General features: G+C 43.3%; 3 protein-coding genes across 5 annotated transcripts; 1 reads left to right on the top strand and 2 right to left on the bottom strand.

Moving 5' to 3' along the window:
• Positions 1-743: 743 nt before the first annotated feature.
• Positions 744-3,111, bottom strand: prr13 (proline rich 13). Its single transcript, XM_049022786.1, has 4 exons — positions 3,015-3,111; positions 2,596-2,642; positions 1,910-2,301; positions 744-1,317 (listed from the first exon to the last, which is right to left on the bottom strand). The coding sequence occupies exons 2-4, from the start codon at positions 2,609-2,611 to the stop codon at positions 1,279-1,281; spliced, it is 447 nt and encodes a 148-aa protein (XP_048878743.1). The 5' UTR covers positions 2,612-2,642; positions 3,015-3,111; the 3' UTR covers positions 744-1,278.
• Positions 3,112-7,218: 4,107 nt separating this feature from the next.
• On the bottom strand, positions 7,219-17,670 carry LOC125747483 (anti-Muellerian hormone type-2 receptor-like). Its single transcript, XM_049022778.1, has 13 exons — positions 17,597-17,670; positions 17,355-17,501; positions 17,077-17,268; positions 16,839-16,994; positions 16,129-16,230; positions 14,936-14,968; positions 14,430-14,530; positions 13,204-13,425; positions 12,035-12,149; positions 11,686-11,843; positions 10,996-11,152; positions 9,904-10,040; positions 7,219-8,157 (listed from the first exon to the last, which is right to left on the bottom strand). The coding sequence occupies exons 2-13, from the start codon at positions 17,383-17,385 to the stop codon at positions 8,041-8,043; spliced, it is 1,521 nt and encodes a 506-aa protein (XP_048878735.1). The 5' UTR covers positions 17,386-17,501; positions 17,597-17,670; the 3' UTR covers positions 7,219-8,040.
• A 636-nt stretch (positions 17,671-18,306) lies between these two features.
• LOC125747485 (cell division cycle-associated protein 7-like) lies at positions 18,307-21,203 on the top strand. Of its 3 annotated transcripts, none has more exons than XM_049022781.1 (9): positions 18,307-18,451; positions 18,584-18,697; positions 19,039-19,320; positions 19,541-19,627; positions 19,773-19,928; positions 20,080-20,223; positions 20,327-20,458; positions 20,577-20,739; positions 21,090-21,203. In XM_049022781.1, the coding sequence occupies exons 1-9, from the start codon at positions 18,443-18,445 to the stop codon at positions 21,104-21,106; spliced, it is 1,104 nt and encodes a 367-aa protein (XP_048878738.1). In that variant the 5' UTR covers positions 18,307-18,442; the 3' UTR covers positions 21,107-21,203. The 3 variants fall into 3 exon arrangements, with proteins under 3 accessions (XP_048878738.1, XP_048878737.1, XP_048878739.1); XM_049022780.1 differs by having other exon boundaries at positions 20,309-20,458; XM_049022782.1 differs by having other exon boundaries at positions 20,309-20,458; positions 20,603-20,739; positions 21,090-21,126.
• The last annotated feature ends 230 nt before the right edge of the window (positions 21,204-21,433 follow it).

The raw sequence follows: 21,433 nt of genomic DNA, 5'->3' as shown, positions 1-21,433 counted from the left end.
TTTTGTTGCGTGGCAGTGCACACGTACACACGCACCCATATATATATATATATATATACGTAATTTGGTACACATGCAGACCAGCGATGGATATGTAAATGATTCGATTTGCAAGGAGCTGGCACGTCGAGTCACCAGACACAGAGAATGCCTCAGAAACATATTACACAGCATTACCAGCACTTGACGGACTTTGATAGGGATCACATTGTGGATTTGCATGACGCCGGTGGTTGTATCGTGCAATTGCCCAGCATGTGGGGCATGCAGATGTCAGTCGCCCAAAGTTGGAACCAACGGGCACGTGAGGGCACTCACACACACGTTGTGAAGGTTCCAGTTGCTCAAGACAGACCACACAAAGGGAGGGTCATTGTATAATACGCCAAGCATTACAGAACCCCATGACATCTGCACCTGCCATCCGGATACAGGTATTGGCCTCTCTACAACACCCTGTGTCACCCCGTACCATGTTGCGATGATTGGCATTAAACCAGAATACGAGTTCATTCACCATCCCATGCGTAAGCTGCCATTAACACCAGGGTAGAGACAGCGGTGCCCGTATAGTTTTACACCACGATGAAGATCGTTTAAGAAGGTTTTTCTTTGCATAATACTTGACTCTCGTATATTTGTTTGTTTGTTTGTTTATTTATAGCCTTAATCTACTTTTACCACTAATACTGATTTAACTTATCCTTATATCATACAATTAGTTGCTTCCAGAAACGTCAAAGAAGATTTCAATAATTTTTTTTATTGCATTCAAGAGCTTTACATGTTGTTTTACCCAAAGACATCAAGCATGAAATGGCTAACCTGATGCAGACTTACTGTACATGTAAATTGAAAGACATTCAAAAAAAAAATATGTAAACATACATCTGGTCCCTGCATTACTACTAAATCACATCCTTACATGCATTGTAGGAACTTGACTTTTTCTGATGATAGAGAGAGAAGTGGTTTAATAGTGATCCAAGTTGTGTTTTCAGATAATGTTTCACTTTTGGGTTGAATGAATTCATAACGGCTCCAGTTCCTATACAGAACCCCATTAAGGGAAAATAAAGGGAAAACAAACCAGAACGTTTTTTGGTATCATTACAGTAATGCTTGAAATTAGGCAGAGCAAATATAATCAATATATAAATTTTATACACTGAAATACAAGTGAAGGTTTCATTAGTTTGCAGAAGTTTAATTTAAGCTCTGGTTTAACTATTACATTTAATCTTTAATCCACACAACCTTCAGTATTAGTGAGAGAAATCAGTCTGAGTCACTGCTGCTGCTGCTGCTGGAGGAATGCTGGGAAAAGAAAAAATACCACAGAATTAAGGGCCATCGCCGCTGATTCACTGAAGGTGCCGAAAACACCCCTCCATCCACACAACACTGCAGCAATTGACAGTGACTCATCATGCACGTATGTCTGCTTTGAACCGTCCATCAGAACACAACATCATTTTACAATAAGTTCAATGGCTCTTACAGAGCAGTAACAGTGCCTTAGTGGTTACCACTGCTGCCTCACACTTCCAGGATTGCAGTGGTCACCCTCACTGCGTGTATGTAGACTGTAGTGCATTAAGTACCCTGTGATGCACTGGCATTCTTTCCAGGGTGTACCCCAGTCTTGTGCCCTATGCTGTCTGGGCTCCAGGCCCCCCTGTGATCCTCACTAGGATAAGTGGTTAGAAAATAGATGAATGGGTTCTAACAAAACCACATTTGAAAAAGCTTTATTAATTCAGCAATCATACACAGAACTAAATGCTGAAAAGGTCCATCTCTGCTATATCAGGGCTATACAAGAAGTTATAACAAATAGTATTATCAAACTATACAGTCCAAACTGCGTCCCTTAAGATGCAAATATGCCCCATATGGCTGGACCTACCTTCCCATGCTTATGGTGTTTGTGGGCCTTTTTCATCTTTTTCTTCATCTTCTTGTTCATGTTATATCCAGCCATCATTCCCCCTGTACCAGCCAACCCCACCGCCATGCCCCCAGGTAAGCACCCTGGCATATACTGACCACCTCCTGGAATTTGGGGCGGGCCAGGATAGTACCCACCAGAAAAGTTACCCTGAGGGAAACCAGGAGCACCAGGATTCATGGGATAAGTGGGCTGTCCTGGGCCTGGGTAGGGCATTCCTCCAGGCTGAATGGCTGGATTCATACCAGGGGGATAAACTGGATTTGGTGCAGCTGGGTAAGCTGGGTTATGCCCAGGGGGGTAGGCGGGGTTGTAGGGTGGTTGACCAGTGGGGCAATTCAATGGGGGTCCTGCCAATAAATATTGGATTACTAATACCTATGGTTAATTCATTCAAAACCACTGAATATTAATTCTAAAAAGTAATAATATATAACAATTAATCTGATATATTTACACATTGCTACAATATTCAGCCCTAGTTTTACAACGTAAAATATGTCAAAAGTGCTCGTGACTAAGCAAATCCACTATGCAATGCGACCTTTGCACTTTTGTCGTTGCTCTGATACGCGGGCACGAGTTTAATGCAACCATTACAGGTACACACATTCACAGCAACATGACAACATTCACATACATACCTTGGTTAGGCCACATTAGTACTCAAGGGATCAGAAAACAAGATGAGCTGAAATACATAAGCATGCAATTATGCATTTACTTTCAATAAATCAAATAATCGTCGATGAACAGATAAAACAACAATACATATCCTTTTTCATTTATCGAGAGAATACGCAGTCCCGTTTATTCTAGGAAACTGACCTAAAGCTATACAAGAACTACATACATTATCTTACTCATTGGTCAAGTACCAGAAATAAAAGTATCGCTCGTTTGTATATTATTTTACAACTTCTTTCGAGCTTGAAAACACATCTATTAATATTAAACGCTGTTGGAATTATTTCTAAGCTTACAATAAATTTAAAATACGTAGTTGAAGTGCCCAGTCCCACTCCCATTGTATTTTGATAATATAACTAAATCGATAACATACCTTTCTAAGTTACTGCACGCCTTTGCTCTGTTTCGCAGATGGTTTCAGTCGGTTATACGCATGCGCGCTGCTTCCTCTTCCGCCTTTGAGCTCAGAGCTCCGCCCCCTAGACGTAAAATCTGTGGTAAAAAAACCCCGAGGCGATGTTTTGAGGTTGGGAAAAACATGGGGGGGGCATCTCTGCCATACCCGTAGGAAGCGTTCGACTGATCAAACCTGTTCCCAATGTTTGCGATCGACTGTATAGCATAAAACGCATCGGCCATTTTATTTTAGTTTAAACTCCGTCTGCTTCATCAGCCTTCGCGATATATTAAAAGGAATTTCAGAGTCTAGTATGTTATTCTTGTGTGTTCTGTTGAACTATATTTGCCCGTAGTGTCACTTGACTGGTGAAACCAGATCCTGTTTTTCTTACCAACAGACAAAGCTTTGTTGAGTAGAGTACTATGCAATGTTGCCATTTTTATGTAAGCGGACATCCCACCTTAGGCATATTGATTTCAGAGAAATTGGAAGTGGAAATTTATCGATTGGTATTGAGATATATATGGTTATAATACCGTGAAAATTTCACACCGTTGCATCCATATTACAGACGCTTGCATATGATCTAATCACTTTGTAAACATCAATACGGATATGTTATAATTCTCCCCACAGCCATCTCCAGATTCCAAAGTGACATGCGATTTAATTAGTGTCATTTTAGAGCTCTTTGTCTTACGCAACAATTACACCCCACTTTGTTCGAAAATACAGTCAAGCCATACTGATGTGTGTCATATTGGAACTGCAGTCTCTCATTTTATTGAACTTATATTGGTTTGTTTTAAATAACATGTTTTTATATGGTATAAAAGTACATAAACTGTGCGTTATAAGCTTATTATGGCATCAAAAAGAATGTTAGAAGTCGTGGTTAAATAAACGTCTTCTTGTTCTTTTTTTTTATCCAGATCCTTTTCATTCATCATGTGATAGAAATTGAATTTCACGAATTTGGACGAACAGAAAACATTTTTTTTGAGTTTTGAAGTCTCACTCAAAACTACGATGGATAGATGGATGAATAGATGGACAGATGGATGAATAGATGTATGGATAAGATGGATGAAGCCTATCCACAGCTATTGGGAAAGGACCCAGAGGCAGTGCAGTGAGGAAGACAGGGTCCTGAGTCCCCAGACTCCCTCTGGCTACCACAGACATCAGCACCGCTAGTCTGACAATTTTCCAACCTGCGCAGCCCCTTTCTGCCTGCATCATTGGAGGAGTCCGCTGTCATGCCCTTATCAACAGTGACTCCAACATCTCCGTCATCAGAGCAGGACTGCTGTCAGGGACAGGAGAGCCCTCCCCACAAGGCTGGGGACAAGCTACCTCCCACCTGTGCACAGTTACAGGGGAAACCATCCCCATGCACGGCTAGCGATGTCTCCGAGTCCTGCTATCCTCGGGTGTCATGAAGCCTTGCAACTGCCCTTAGGCTACCCTGGTCATTTTATACAAAAAGGATTTGTGTAGATTACCACAAACTGAATGCTTTCACAAAAATGAACTTGTATCCCCTGCCATAAATTGATGACGGAGTGGACATGGTGGCCAACTCGTAAAAGCGTTTACTGACAGGTGAAGCTAACAGCAGAAGCCAGGGAGAAAATGGTCTTCACCTTGGCGAGAGGCCTGTGGCTCTCTGGGTTCTCGCCTTTGCAGTGCACCTGCCACATTGAAGCGACTCATGGAGTGGGTCCCCGCAGGGATGCCAGAGATCCACTGCACCTTCTGCTTTTCCACGTGGCTGACTCTCATGGTGCAGAAATTATCCTGCTACAGGTCTTCGAACCTATCTGCTGTGAGAACATCGAGCTGAACCTGTCCAGGTGCACTTTCCTACAGCAATCTTTGAAATTCCTGGGCCATGTCATCTGCAAGCAGGGCACTGCCACAGACCCTGAGAAGGTGAAGGTGTTATTGGCTCGGCCCATGTTGGTGATGGAGCTGCGGAGATTCCTGATCCTGGCCTCCTATTATCGGCGGTTCATCCTGCCCCTCTGAGACATTGCGGCTCCCCTGTACTGGCTGATGCATAGAAAGATTCCCTTTTGTAGCCTGGGGAACAACGGGCTGCTTTTGACCAGCATTGAGGGTCCCTTGTCTCTGCTCCAACCACTGTCTCAGTAGAGCCGAGAGGAACTACTATGTGATGTGAACTGACTGAACCTCCAGGAGCCTGAAAGCCAGGTAGCAAGGTGGCTGGAACAACTGCAGCAGCCAGAGGAGGCTGCCCAGGCCCCAGACTTGCCCCAGGAGACCCCGGGAAAAGACACCCTTTTTTGGGAATAGAGCCCCCAGCAGCGGAGGTGAGAGGCGTGACCTCAGCCCAGACCAGTGTGCCCCAGCAGCCCATGGAGCTTCTGAACATGAACTAGCATGGCCTCAAGTAGGCCCAGAGACCCATCCTGTCTCAACTTGTAGAGTAGTGGGAAATGGGAATGGTTGGAGCTGAGGGTTCTTGCTTCGGCCGTAAGACTGAATTACTTAGACACTCAGTACACAGCCGAGAATGTGTTGATATTAAACATACATTTTGCCCAAAAATCTTCCGTCGAATTTACTCAGTGCAATACATATTTAGTCATAAACAGCAGGTCTGTTTTGGTGATAACTAATAATGATTTGGCAAACCGCAATTAACTTATAGCCTCATAAATGCAAATGTCAGTCACTGTTAAACATTTTGTAGGTTGTTTCTGAGCAGTTAACCCTTAATGAACTCAAGGGCTACTCAGCCTTTCAGGTGAAAACAAATCACAACCTGGACTGTTTGCAGTGGTTCTACTTTTTAAAAGAACAGTATCGTCATAAGATTGAACGTTATTATTTTACAAATAGCTTCTTTAGTACCGATCAGATTAAACCCAGGTAATATCAGCCTACATTTTAATATAGATTAATCATCAATGTCTGTTTTTGCCAACATACAGGTAAACCTTTTTTAATTTTACACTAGTGGCCACATCATTTTTGACATTACACTTCAAAAATCACTGCACGAATATTGGTGGTAAACAGTCAAAGAACCTTTGCAAGTATCATACATCCATCCATCCATTTTCCAAACTGCTTTTTCCTGCTGGGTCGCGGGGGGTCCGGAGCCTATCCCAGAAGCAAAGGGCACAAGGCAGGGAACAACCCAGGATGGGGGGCTAGCCCATCGCAGGGCACACTCACACACCTTTCACACCTACGGGCAATTTAGCAACTCCAATCAGCCTCAGCATGTTTTTGGACTGCGGGGGGAAACCGGAGAACCCGGAGGAAACCCCACGACGACATGAAGAGAACATGCAAACTCCGCACACATGTAACCCAGGCAGAGACTCAAACCCGGGTCCCAGAGGTGTGAGGCAACAGGCTAACCCCTGTACCACCATGCCGCCCCTAAGTATCATACATTGGATGATTAAATAAGCAACTGGAGTAGTCTCTGAAAATTGGAAGTGTTTCCACAATTTTGGCCGCTAGTGTATATACCTTTTGATCATATTTATGCTACTGCTTTCCCAAGGATATTTGCAATTATGCAGGTACTGTGGTGGGTACTGTGACAGGTACTTTGACGGGTACTGTGGTGGGTACTGTGACAGGTACTTTGACGGGTACTGTGGTGGGTACTGTGGTGGGTACTGTGACAGGTACTTTGACGGGTACTGTGACAGGTACTGTGGTGGGTACTGTGACATGGTATTTGAAACGCTGACAGGAAAAAACCCATACTAAGATCTGTACTGTATTTCAATTTTCTTTTTATTAAAATGAATTTTATAAAATCAGTATCGAATCAGTATCATTCAGGAACCGGTATCGAAGTCAAGGTATCAGTATTGGTACAGGTATCGAAATTTTTACCTTATTCTCATCACACCAGGCGTAACCAGTCTGGCAATAATCACATACATTGTAATACATACATCAGGCTTTTTAATAGTGTCTTTCTGAAACATTAATATGCCTACTTCTCATATACATAAGTGCAATTACAACGCAATTTGCTATAATTACTTAACTCCTCTATGGTATTAGATCAATATGGCACAATTATTAAAACTCTAAATACATAAGTACAGTAGATATAAAAAGTGTTCACACCCCTGTTAAAATGCCAGGTTTTTGTGATGTAAAAAAATGAGATCACGATAAATCATTTCAAAATATTTCCCACCTTTAATGTGACCTATAACCTGCACAATCCAATTGAAAAGCAAACAAATCCGTTCGACGGAAAAAAAATAAATAAAAAGTACAATAAGCTGGTTGCATAAGTGTCACACCCTTAAAGTAATACTTTGTTGAAGCACCTTTTGATTTAATTACAGCATTCAGTCTTTTTGTGTACACAGCTGCCATAAGTTAAAGTAACTCTGACCCCAAATAAAGTTCTGCTGTCCTAGTCGGATTTTCCTGACATTTACTCTCTTACATCCTACAGCAAAAGGCATGGTTCGCAGAGAGCTCACGAAGCATCAAAGGGATCTCATTGTCAAAAGGTATCAGCCTGAAGAAGGGTACAAAAAAATGTATTAGATATACCGTAGATATACCATGGAACACAGAGAAGATAGTCATCAAGACGTGGAGAAAATATAGGATAACTGTGACATTACTGAGAACTGGATGTCCCTCCAAAATGGATGAAAAGACTAGATGAAAACTGGGCATGGAGGCTGCCAACAGGTTACAGCCATCACACCTTGCCAGGCAATAAGACTAGTCTACTATGCTACTGACCAAAAACTTTGTAATCTCCAAATAATCACATCTTCGTCACCACAGTCAGCTTCAGCATGCACCAACTGATACACAAATCCAGTATTCCATTGCAAAAAGTAAATTTTCACATCACTAGCTAGAGAATTTAGTGAAGGAAGACGATGGCTCTTTAATTTCCATCCATGTTTTCCAGTGATGGACTCCGGGAAACTTCATATTTTTCCCTTGTGGAAATAAGAAATTTCTACATGTGTCAGTCACAGTGTTCTGGAAGGACTTCCACCCTGTTGGCAGCACACTGGGCTGTCAAACGGGCTTCCGGTTCATGGTCCCAGCAGTCTTCTAGAATGTCCTTTATGGCAGAGAATGCCTGAAATGCAAGCAGTTATGGAATAAGCAAGGCAGTCCATACAGTGGTGTGAAAGTGTTGATTTTTTTGAATGTTTGTCAAACGTGAATGTTTCAGATTTAAATATTAGACAAAGATGACACAAGTAAAAAAAGTTTTTAAATGAAGGTATTCGTTAAGGGAAAAAATACAAACCTATATGGCCCTGTGTGGAGCAGTGATTGCCCCCTAAACCTAATAACTGGTTGGGCCACCCTTAACAGCAACAACTGCAATCAAGCATTTGCGACAACTGGCAGTGAGTCTTTTACGGCGCCGTGGAGGAATTTTGCCCCATTCATCTCTGCAGAATTGTTGTACTTCAGCCACATTGGAGGGTTTCTGAGCATGAACCGCCTTTTTAAGGTCATGCCACAGCATCTCAATCGGATTCAGGTCAGGACTTTGACTTGACTCCAAAGCCATTCAGAGGTGGACTTACTGGTGTGTTTTGGATCGTTGTCCTGCTGCAGAACCCAAGTTTGCTTCAGCTTGAGGGCGCGAAGAGATGGCCGGACATTCTCCTTCTGGATGTTTTGGTAGACAGCAGAATTCATGGTTCCAAGTCTTCCAGGTCCTGAGGCAGCAAAACAGCCCCAGACCATGACATTTTTCTGTCGGTATAATGTTCATTTTCTGAAATGGTGTGTGAGTTTTACGCCAGATGTAATGGGACACACACCTTCCAAAAAGTTCAACTTTTGTCTCATCAGTCCACAGAGCATTTTCCCCAAAAGTCTTGGGGATCATCAAGATGTTTTCTGGCAAAACTGAGACGAGCCTTTATGTTCCTTTTGCTCAGCAGTGGTTTTCGTCTTGGAACTCTGCCATGCAGGCCATTTCTACCCAGTGTCTTTCTTATGGTGGAATCATGAACACTGACCTTAACTGAGGCAAGTCAGGCCTGCAGGTCTTTGGATGTTGTTCCGAGATCTTTTGTGACCTCTTGGATGAGTCATCGCTGTGCTCTTGGGGTAATTTTGGTTGGCTGGCCAGCACTGGGTAGGTTCACCACTGTTTCACGTTTTCGCCATTTGTGGATAGTGGCTCTCACGGTGGTTCGCTGGAGTCCCAAAGGTTTAGAAACGGCTTTATAACCTTTTCCAGACTGATAGATCCCAATTGCTTTGTTTCTCATTTGTTCCTGAATTTCCTTGGATCGCGGCATGATGTCTGGCTTTTGGGGATCTTTTGCTCTACTCCACTTTGTCAGGCAGCTCCTATTTAAGTGATTTCTTCACCGAGAACAGGTGTGGCAGTAATCAGGCCTGGGATTAGCTAGAGAAATTGAACTCAGCTTTCCAAAGATGTGATACAACCACACATTTATGTTTTAACTGGGGGGGGGGGGCAATCACTTTTTCCACACAGGGCCATGTAGGTTTGGATTTTTTCCCCTTAATAATGAAAACCTTCATTTAAAAACTGCATTTTGTGTTTACTTGTGTCATCTTTGTATAATATTTAAATTTGTTTGACGATCTGATTAAAAGGTCAAAGGTTATGCTTCATGGCCCAACAGTGAAATTACTCTGCTGACGCTGGGATTTAAACTATTATATTTCCGTTAGTATCTCCCCAATCACAGAACCCTGATCAACTAAGGGGTTTGGCATCTGCTCAGCTCTTTCAGGGTCAAAGCTCAACTGACTTGCTCTCAGAACCCAAAATCTGCAAACACCACAGCCCACCATGGAAGAGGGACTCCCATCTCTCAAGGCAAGGTACCTGTGTGAATTGTCTCCATGGTGTGGGTAAAGTGGGACGCTCTCTCCTCTCAGATACAAACAGGATGAGGTCATCCAGCGATGGATTGGGACCCAGCTCTGCCTCATACGGCAGCTGGTGCTTTGGAACTGGTGATTCTATGATTACGAGAAAAAGGACCATCACTACGGCAACCATCCCCACAGGCAGTCAAGTGCATCTGGGCTATTTGGTTGTTGGATGCTTTCAGGATAATTCAGTCAAAAAAAAAAAAAAAATCAAAATATAGGTACCTAGTACATTGACCTTAAGGATGACCGGTTCAGATGTTTGAAACTTGCCTGTTACTTACTGATAATCATATCAAATTATTCTTTCAAAAACCTTCTATACTCTCTCAAAATGCTTTATCCAAACAGAACCATCCGCCCATCCATCTATCCAACCATCTATCCAACAGTTTGTCCCATACCAGATTGCAGAGTGGCACCGACCCCGGTAACAGGTAGCATTGTTACCTCACAGGTCTCTCCACCCCTCTGCATGTGTGGGGTTCCCCCTCTGTCCGTGGATTTCTCAGGGGTGGCCAGTTTCCTCCCACATTCCAAAGACAAACAGTCAATCTAAGTGTCATTTCTAAAAAGTGTCCTTTGACGCTGCAAAAGATTTTAATCTAAGCAAATATAATTTTGACATCTAGAGAAAATTCTAATTTCATTAATAAACTGACTAACACCACATCTTATTCATTAGATTAATTTGCTTGTATTTAGGCATATTGTCTTATTTTATGACGTCTTATCAAGTACAATTTTCTTACTGCATTCAAGTATTAGATATTTTGAGATCATTTTGGTAGTTTTAGGCCAGTTTGTCGCAAAACAGAAACAGAAAGGCCATTTTTTGCTGTGGATGGATGGATGGATGAATTTTTTTTTGGCTAAAACCATCTACACAACTATAAACAAAGCTAAAAAGCTAAAAAAAAAAGAAAAAAGCTGAACTTTGAGATTTCGTGCTGAAGGGGGTACAACTCTGCTGCTGTGCTACTGGAAAGCTGCTGGGAAAATAACGGAAGCACCCGGCAAACGGGTACAGGCTGTGCATGATCACCTGCATAAAGGTCGGAGCAGCGTGCCCAGAGCTCCCACAGCAGCAGACCTAGTGCGTACACATCCCCCTGGATCAGGCACCGGTCGTTGTTCAGGTTCACGCAGCCCTCCAGGACCTCTGGAGATGTGTAGCGTAGTGTTCCCACCTGACTCCTCAGCTGGCCAATTGAAAACACCAAAGACATCCAGCTATTATGCAACTGGCCGCCATACTCTCAATGCACATTACCTTCAATTCTGGGCTTTAAAAAGAGTTTGACGGCTGGATGCTTTTAAACACTGTTTGCCCCGTGTGTGCAAATGTTTCTGCACACTTTGGCATGTTTCTTGGAAGTTCCTAGTCTCCCTGTTTCAGATGTCACAGGTCTGTTCCAAAGGGGGGGGGGCAGGGGTGACCTTGCCCACCCAATCACAAGCTTGGCTCACACCAAGGCCAGGCAAATGGCAAATGATCTAGAGTGTTTGTTTATTTTTAATTATCGAAAATATAAGGATAACAAGCCAAAAACCTATTTCGGATGGACCTTTTGAGTTTTTACACCCAAATACCCCCCCCAAAGGTAACCAGATAATTCTGTGGTCCATCCTGTGCGTTAGAGCTAGACTGGGGCCTGAATAATAACTACCCGTCGGGAACGACAGCTGTTGCCAGATGTGTCATGTCATGCGTTCAGCTGACAGTAAGGGTCACCTGGGCACTCTCTCTCTGCTGCTGCCACCTCGGCTGTCCTGAGCAGCCGCGGAAGACCGTCGCACAGCCGAAGTCACAGAGAGCGCATGTGCCGTCCACCCGCACCAGCACGTTACTGCTGCTCAGGTCGCCGTGGGCGACGGCCGGCTTGTGCAGCTCTGACACACACACAGGTTGGGAAGGGTAATCAGGCGCAGCAGAAACAGAAGCATAAATGAACGAGCGTGACGACGACGAGGAAAATGTGTAAACGGTGTCGCAACGTTCTTGAGACGGAACGCGCTTCCTCGGATTCTAATCGTGGCCATAAAAGACGTTCATTCATTGTTTCGTTTGCAGCCCTTCTTACCGTTCCTGTACAGGTCAGTGTGAAGGAAAGCCAGTCCCTGAGATAAAGTTTGTGCCATTTTCACGGACGACGGCCAGTCGATGCTGTTTGAGGACAGGAAAGTTTTCAAAGAGCCCTGCGTGCAAATGAAGAAAGACAGCATTGGGTTTACCTTCATGTGGCTTAAACTTCATCACTATGAAGGCTTTTACCTGAAAAGCAACTTTGATTGCACTACGTCAAGTTGTGCTTAATTGTTTCATATATATTCGGTTCACAAACGAACATTTTAGTAGTGATTGGGAAAAAATACGGCTTTCCGACTCACTGTGGGAGGGATCACTAGGTACTGTCACTTAATTCCTGAATTAAATCAATTGAAAATGAGCTGGGAATTAATCCCAACACTGCATGTTTTAAAGTCCCATCTCCTCTTGCTAGCTAGGTTCCCACATTCTGCCTATGGGTGGCAGTATGGTGCACTGGGTATATGAGCATGTGGCGGCACAAACATATGTGTGCAGAGTTCCAAGCGTCTACTGATTTGAAAAGGCCACAGAGGATTCTCCAAAATACGCTGAATGCTTTACAATAAAAAATGAGCTTCTCCATTATTGCATATTTTTTTACACCGAATGCTTTCAGATCTCAAGACAAAATGAAACAGTAAAGGGAATCTAAGTAAACAAATAAACAAACACAGACATAAGTAATAAATAATGTTACGTAACATGAATTGCCCTGCGTGAGCCTCCTAGATAGAGCAAACCAATTAAAGCGATAATTAGGGATTCCTGTAACTGTACACAGCCAGACGTGATTGCAGGCACCCTGCTATGAATAAAATCACTCTTTGATCTGTGTATGGAGGAACACAGAAATGTAGGGGGAAGAAAATCATGTTGTTATTTATCAACGTGGAAAGTGATGATGGCAGAAACTAGTTTTTGCGAGTGCGACTGAGGATCAGAGAGCAGGGTCGGACAGTGTACTGACACAATGGAGTTATGGACCTTGCTCAAGAGCCCAATGATATAATTACTCTGCCAGCTATGGGATTTGAACCCACAACATTCCGAACATGGGCACAGGTCCCTGACAAACATTAATATTATGATCATTAAAACGTTTATTCAAAAAGTTGTTGCCTTTGGTAATAAACAAGGCATAGTTTTGAATACTGCACTTACATACTTAGCCAACTCCAGCAGAAAGACCCACTGTCCTCCAGTAGGTTCCATCCCAGCCCCCATGAAGCACACCAGCCCGGGATGCTCCATGAGAGGCAGTCCGAAAACCTCCCTCTCCTTTACGAAGGAGCGCTGGTGTGCAGCGGGGAATACCTTCACTGCCAAGGCAGCCCCATGCAGACGGCCCTGCCACACAGATGCAAAATGGCCGCTTGCCACCATCTGTAAACCAGAAACGCTTCGCAGAATCAGGAAGATGGTCAACTGGCTGCTCAGCTTGGTCTAAGAGGCAAAACTCCATTCTACCCCTGAATCGAAACACATTTTTGTCGAAGCTTGTAATATTTCAATCCAAAATTTGTTTCATATATTGAATTTGGCAACTGAACTGTTAACTGCTTTGAATCCTTTGGGTCAAAAAAAATGTATAGATGTGTAACAGCATTTTGTTCTGAAGACACAGCACCCCCCAAATGATACATAAATATTGTCGGTTTTTGTTCCATTTTTAGTATTAAGATGACGCTTATCAGGAAACTGGGTGGAACAAAAACTTGGGTGAGTCCCAAGGACCAATAATAAAAGAACGCATTACCAAACCGGCTGACTTTCAAAAATATTTCTCTTCGGAGACTGATGAACTCTCTTGGAATCATACAGCTAATCAGACAGTTAAGTTGTTATTGCTATACCCCTAGAAACATCTATTGTGACAATACATTTTTATCTGCCAATATAATACAAATTCCTCATCAGTCAAGTCAAATATAGATATTATTCTTAGAAGGTGACAAAATATTCTGGTTAGAATCTCTAAAATAATTTAAGTAACCACCACAACTGACATGAGAAACTTAATTTTGTAATTCAAAGTATATAACAAGTGTCTATAATATTCCATTTACATTTGAACATTTCTATATATTCCTTCACTCACGTTTGGCTGTATCATGTTTAGATCTCCCATAATGCATTGTGTTTGGTGCATAAGAAGATATGAATTACATGCAAGACTAGTTTGCAGCAATTATACATAGAGACTTTATGATTAACTTATTATCTGCAATTTTTCCCCCAAACCTGCCTTTCAGGATCAGAGCATATTTACAGAAAGTAAACTGCAAGACTGAAAAACACACAAGCCATAACATAATCAAAGGGATTAAAGAACAGGTAATATTGTCGGTTTTAACTGCCCCTGCAACAGAGTGCAAAAAGTTTGTTACCTGTTGCAGCTCCAGGTTAGTGAGATCAAGGTCACTGGTTCCTGGCTGAGCACAGGAACACTGTGCTGTGATTGGTCCTTTGAGCAAGGAGGCCGGATTCTCTACAGAGCAAAAGATAGGATGCTGATTCACTTCAAGCCAATCAAAGGGCACCACACCAGATCAAGCATCAACATTGTTTTACAGTCTTACATACAGACCTAGAATTCAGAGGACTAAGACTTGAAGTTGCCTCTAATCATTAATAGGTAAGCGGTAATAGCAGAAATTAAAGAATGAATGTCTGGAAGAAGGAGGTATATTATTCCAGGAAACGCCAAGGTCAGGCAGGAGTGAGGTGGGAGAGCTGGAGGAGGCTTAGCTGCCCCATCTGGGTACTGATATCTCCATACTGTTTACATTCTCTAGGCAGAGCATAAAGATTTTTTTTTTTTAATGAAGAAGCAAAAATAGGAAATTACATCATATGTAATGTACAGTAACTAAGTGCAGACGAGCTAATTTACCATAACATTCCCGGGCTCCCCCACCAAAACGAGCTGAAAGGAAAAAAAAGAGATTACTCTGCACATCCATAAGTATTTTAGTTCATTTTCTTTGACTTTCCTTTTTTTTCAGCTGATTTTTGAGCCTAAGCTTATATGGGTGATTGATTGGGTAGTACTGTTCCTGGAACCTTCTGGCAGTATGTGTGTGGGGGTTCTGTGGGTTTATTCTCTAGTTTCCTCCATTCATCCATCCATCCATCTTCTATATCCACTTGTCCTACTCAGGGTCATGGAGGTCTGGAGACCGTCCCAGAAACAATGCACACAAGCCAGGGAATAACCCAGGCCAGGGTGCCAGTCCATCGCAGGGCACACACATTATTCACAGAAACATTCATACTTATGGACAGTTTGGCGACGCCAATTTACCTCAGCATGTTTTTGGGCTACGGGGGAGGGGAACCAAAAAAACGGGGGGGGGGGGGAAACTCTACAACATCACAGGGAAAACAGGCACAACTCCACACCCTCCACACAACACCAATGAGCAACTCTGAATCCAAACCCTGGCTCTGGATGCCGTTAGGCTGACTGGTGTCTTGAAGTTGCTCATTGTGTTTAAGTCCCCTTTGTTGTACGCTGGGATTCCTGGAATAGGCTCCAAGCTCACTGTGACCCCATGCGGAATAAAAATATGACATAAAAAACTAAATCAGTTGACTATGTCCACCCACTAACTAAAAAGTCATTCATTACCATCCATCCTCTAACCACTTATCCTGGTCAGGATGAGCTGAACCCTAATCCAAGCAGCACGGGGCATAGCGCTGGATTACACCCTGGACAGGATGCCAGTCCCATGCATGGCACATACATGAACACACTCACACACATAATCTTGCTCTATGGGCAGTTCAAAGACTATACAGAGCGAACACACAAATTCCACCCGAACAGTCTGAGGAAGAGTACACCCGTAGAGTACACCCGTAGAGTACACCCATAGAGTACACCCGTAGAGTACACCCATAGAGTACATAGTCCTCAATCATTCAGTTCTGGTTTAAGTGAGAAAAAAAAATAAATTGGCAAATACAAATAACAGCAATTTAAAAAGTCAAAGCAGTGGTAATGGGTTAACGGATTAAATCCATCGTCTAATACGCGAAGACTGCGAATTAAACTCGGTTAAGTTTCAAAAACGATCTTACCCCAGTCTTTGAAAAGGCTCCTATATCGAATCACCGCGTAAAAGATGCCAAAAACGAAAAGGATTCCTATGACGGTGACAGCTACCCATGTGCTGCTCTCACCTGTACAAACGTTAACATTGTAGCGATTCAGACACATCACACCGCTAATGTTGGCACAAAGATATTGGATGCTACTAACGCTTACTAAACACACACATGATACGATATCACAGCATCTTCTAAATTTAAAGAAGTCATTAAGTCATTTTTTTTTTAAGGAAAGCATGACGCTTTTGTGAGCATGATTGCTTGACAAGATTTTTTGGAGGGGGAAGGATAGAGGGAAACTCAGTGGCTGCCTGGATTAGTGTTCAAGGTTGACACACAAAAGAACAGAGAGAACAGGGAGGGAAGGAGTGTGAAGGTAAGCAGACTGATAAGATGGGAAATTTTATTTGAACTTTAAAAAAAAAAAAAAAAAAAAAAGAGTCAGTCAATTAATGCCTAAGAATGACTCAGCAGGTCTGGTTAAGGCTGAAAACTCCAATTTGTTAACTGTGGACTGTTTTAAGAACTGCAATGAAGAAGAAAAATGCAATTTGTGATTTGTGATCGTCATAGATGACGATGATGATAATTAAAGAACAGGTAAATATCCATCCTGTCACACATGCTGTTTCAACACAGGCACACCGACATGCACGCTGCAGTTGTGAGAAAACACATACTGAGAGACCGGGGGTGCTGCGACTGGCTGGTTTCTAGGTTCCATGTGACGTTGGTATTGCAGAAGTCGGAGCTGCAGACACAGCTGACCGTGTTCTCCTGGCGTGTAAAGATGTGGCAGGTGGGATCCAGGCAGTTAGTCTGGAAAACGTCACAACCTGTAACGACAACAGAAAATGCCCCTGTAGCAGTCATCGGGGTACCGGTGTCCATCAGCGGCGAGCTGCCCTGTCCCCTTACCCAGCTGCTCCGGCACGGCCTGCCCATCGACAATGCTGTAGAAGCCCATGCAGCAGCGGGTGCTTGCACAGTACTGTACTGTTCCACTGACATTACCTGCCCATTTCACGTTGGCATTGCGGGGACTTGTCAGGAACTCACATCTCCTCCCTTTGAACTCGGCTGGAGCTGACAGTCCGGCTCGGAACTGTCCTAAAACACAATGGGGAATAACAAATATAGTCCCACAAAGCACAACATTTTATTGAATGCAAAGTAACGTAAGGAGCCGGACTCACCGAAAAGGAGGACGACTTTCCATGGCTGCATGGTTTTTACAGCGATGTGCCCTCTGTGCGAATCGGTGTCTTTCCGTGTTCTAATCGCTGGTTCTTTCGTCGCTGGGAAGATGTCCAGTGTGGGAAACTCCCCGTCACACACAGCACCTGCAAAGCGCACACACACAAACACACAGTGCGGGAAGGCTCGCGGAGCTGATAACCCCGAAGAAAACTGAAAAACAGTTTCACAGACGCATTACCGCATGTTTTTTAAATACTCATTCCCGGCATCGTGTCATAGAACAGTGGAGCGATGATGAGTATCAATACGTATCCGCCTGTTAACTGGAGTACGTCGCGGGGGGGACAATCCCAATCCACATAGGGCAAGAAGCTGGGATGCGCATTATGTGAGATGCCAAAGTATTACACACTGCATCAGATCAGGGAAGCTGATCAGTCAGACTGGATGTTTTCAGACTGCGGGAGGAAACTTGAGCAACATGCCAACTCTGGAGGTGTGAGGCAACAGTTCACCATTATTAACTATTATTACTTACGTCATATTTGAGACTGCGGTAAAAAGGACTTAACCTTTTCACCTTATTCCCGCTATATAAAACACATTTTTATATTCTGATACGCATGCCATATATATTTAAGTCACAACAACGAGTAACATAGCCTAATATTGCGCAACATTTGTGTTCCTGAAAAATGGCACTCGGGGTAAAAATACCAGGATATACGTTACTTAGGAGTGTACACGTGCTGCCTGTTTCATTAATAATAATATGAAGTCACTTTTGTAATATGTCTGCAACATATTTTTTTTCTGGTTACAGTCCTAAAAGAGAAGCACTGTTTTTACGACTAAGGATTGTAATTTTCGAGCACAAACCCTTGTGATTTTTTTTTTTTATCCCAAGGTTAATCTGCCGTCCTTCAGGTTTGGAATCCTAATTGGCTTCAGGAAAATATAATTAAAATGCATGCGAACCAATTAAAAACAATATGAGTGCTATGAGTGGTTTGGAGGCTAATATTTATAGGCAGGTATTCGTACGCATTTGAATTTTGTGTTGCGAGTTGAGGAAACGGATATAATGGAACAGGTAATGGTATTTGTTTACTTATTATTACACGAAGAGTCGTAAGGACACATTTACTTTTTCGAAACTTTCCACGGGCTATACAATTACATACGAATTACGGCTCACTACACTAATCCATATTTTTCTCGGTAGACCCTGTCGTCGTTTTCTAGGGACGTCGCGGATATTTTCGCAGAAAATTCCGACAACGATAAAACTTTCTACGGATTTTCTGACTGCGAAATAAGCGGTGGTGGCGATTTGAAGGTTGGCCCTGAACGTGCATATTCACGAGTTGATGGTCAGGAATAAATGTCATATACCAGTTGTTTGACTCGAAATTTCATTCACTTTACACATGCATATTTTTAACATGACCCCTAACATGCAAATAATTGTAATATTATGACATAAGGAGTTTGGCTGTTTAATATTACAAATTGTGAGTGCTTAATAGAATTTTTAGGTTGGGTACTAAAATTTAATATAAGGTTGTTGCCCTCAGGTCACCAAGGTGGACAACCGACTTTTATTATACCTTCCACCCACCCCAGTGTCTGCTACCACTTTTGATTTTTCATTAACTAATACTGATATTTGTTTTCCAGAGTTCAGAGAGCGACGACGCTGCTGTCAAACGCAAAATCCCAGATCGCAAACCTGCCCACCGTTTTACCATTAGGGTGGCCCTGCGTTCCCGCTCAAACAATGCCCAGAGTGAGGATGAGGGTGAGAAGGGAGAATGGCCTGAAAATGATGGGAAGACTGAGTTTAATTTGAAGGAAAAGGGGGAATGTGGCAGGCCGTCACCTCCAAAGTCAGACTCGGACTCTGAAGCGGAGGGTTATCTGGAAAAACGAGCCTTAAACATCAAAGCCAATAAAGCGATGGTGAGCCAGGAAGCAAGTTCACTTAATCCATTTAAATGTATCTTTTTTCCCCCCACTAACGAACCAAAAGTATGTACAAATGTCCTGTTACTCTTTATTGTATGGCGAGAGCCAGGCCTCAACCCCACAGTATTAGGGTGCAAGTTCCATGAGATGTGGTTGGTTTTTATGGCTTTCAAGCAGCGGCCTGCTATAATCTCCATATCTCTTGACCTTGCAGCTGGCCCAGCTAATGGCAGATCTACAGAGGATGCCTAGTGCTTTACAGAAGAGCCCACAGGTGGATCGACCAAAGGGCCAGCGGAGTGTGAGCGAACACTTCTGATGACGTCTTTGGCCTGGCTGTGGATGAATCTATTCAGTGTCTGGTGCTATTAACCAGGCGTAATGATTGGCGGATATTGTCTTATCCATCAGTAACGGCATGTTAACTTGTCTGTCTGTCTCACCAGTGGGCTCCCCCTTCCACTCCAGCTGCCAGTGGAGGTCGACGGTATCCCGAGCGAGCCTCAAGGAGGCAGACTCGCTCCATGGGAAATTATCAAGAGACTCCAGTACCCCAGAAAGAGAAGGATTTGGAGCTTACTCTTGAGGAAGAACTTATGGAGGTACACGTTGTGTTTTGGCAGCAAATGTTGGAATTAATTATAACTCGAATCTAAGATCAGGGTTGGGGGGAATATTTGTTCTGGAAGTATGTGTCAATATGCTTTCTACAAAACTGCAGATGTGATGCAATAAGGATTCTGGCACCTGCAGGTCCGACAAGCCCCTCGCCGTCGTGGCAACCCTCGAATAAACAAGTCCAAGCCCCACATCGTGCGGCCGGTGGAGGAAATCGCAGAAGACGAGCTTAATCTGGTGGCAGATGGCATGACGGACAAAGTGTACAACAGTGCCACCGTGAGTCTCGACTGTATTTGTGCTTGTTCACGTTTAATTGGAAGTTAGGCTAGTTGTAAAGAGCTTGTTGAACCTGTAACCTCAGGGCACGACGTGTCATCAGTGTCGGCAGAAGACCGTGGACACCAAGACCTGCTGCCGCAACACTGACTGCCGTGGGATCCAAGGCCAATTCTGTGGACCCTGCCTACGGAACCGCTACGGTGAAGATGTCCGTAAAGCTCTGCTTGACCCGGTTGGTGATTCAGCTTCTGGATTGTCTGTTTTCAGACTTCAAATCCAATAGCAACCAACGTAGAGTGAAGCATTGGAAGTATCCTGAATGACCTTGCTTGGACACATGCTGACTCCAGGTCCCCTCATTGCCTTCAACCCCCAGGGATGGTGGTGTCCTCCATGCCGTGGAATCTGCAACTGCAGCTTCTGTCGTCAGCGGGATGGTCGTTGCCCTACTGGCATCCTATTTCCTCTGGCCCAGTACCATGGCTTCAATGATGTCCACTCCTACCTCAACAGGTCAGGTACCTGGGGACGGATTGATATTCTTCAAAGTCTACAGCTAACAAGGCACTTTGCAAACCAATTACCCACTGTCATTGCCCATCTTTTGCCAATTATGTGCATTTCCGCTCTATTCTTGTATACTTTTTGGGGGTGGTTTTCCTTTTTGTATTGTACTGTGTTTATGCTTGATGAATCCAGGAATCGGGTTAAAGCATTTCACTCCAGTCATGCAGTGAATGATTTCATATGTGACAAAACATTAAACTTGATTTCTGTGGCACCTAGCCCTTTCTGATGGGTAATGGGGCTTGCATTTCTGGAAAAACTCTCTCATGACCAGTATTGGTAATTTTATTTCACAGCCTTCGGAATAAACTGAAAAATGAAGAGGATGAGTGACCAAGAGCAAAACTGCTCAATTGCACCGCTGTTGCGTAATTTTAAAAATGAGAAATAAAGGCTTAAATGTGGTCAAATTAAGTCGTACCTCTTGTTCATCTCTAACTTTCACTGGCCAGTCTGGGATACCAGATCTTTAGAAATGGGTTTAAAAGCAAATTACTTATCAGGAATGTGTAATTTAACGGGACAAATTCGTGAGGGGGAACTTGTGCAGTATTGAACGTTACCATCCAGTTTGACCACAAGAGGGCACAAGTTGCCAAGATGGCCTTTCTACTTCTGACAGCGTTCAGCTTTGTCCACA

Source organism: Brienomyrus brachyistius, chromosome 8, assembly GCF_023856365.1.
Source record: "Brienomyrus brachyistius isolate T26 chromosome 8, BBRACH_0.4, whole genome shotgun sequence".
Taxonomy (NCBI): domain Eukaryota; kingdom Metazoa; phylum Chordata; class Actinopteri; order Osteoglossiformes; family Mormyridae; genus Brienomyrus; species Brienomyrus brachyistius.
Note: the sequence above shows the minus strand (reverse complement) of the source record. Positions and strands in the feature narration are given on the sequence as shown.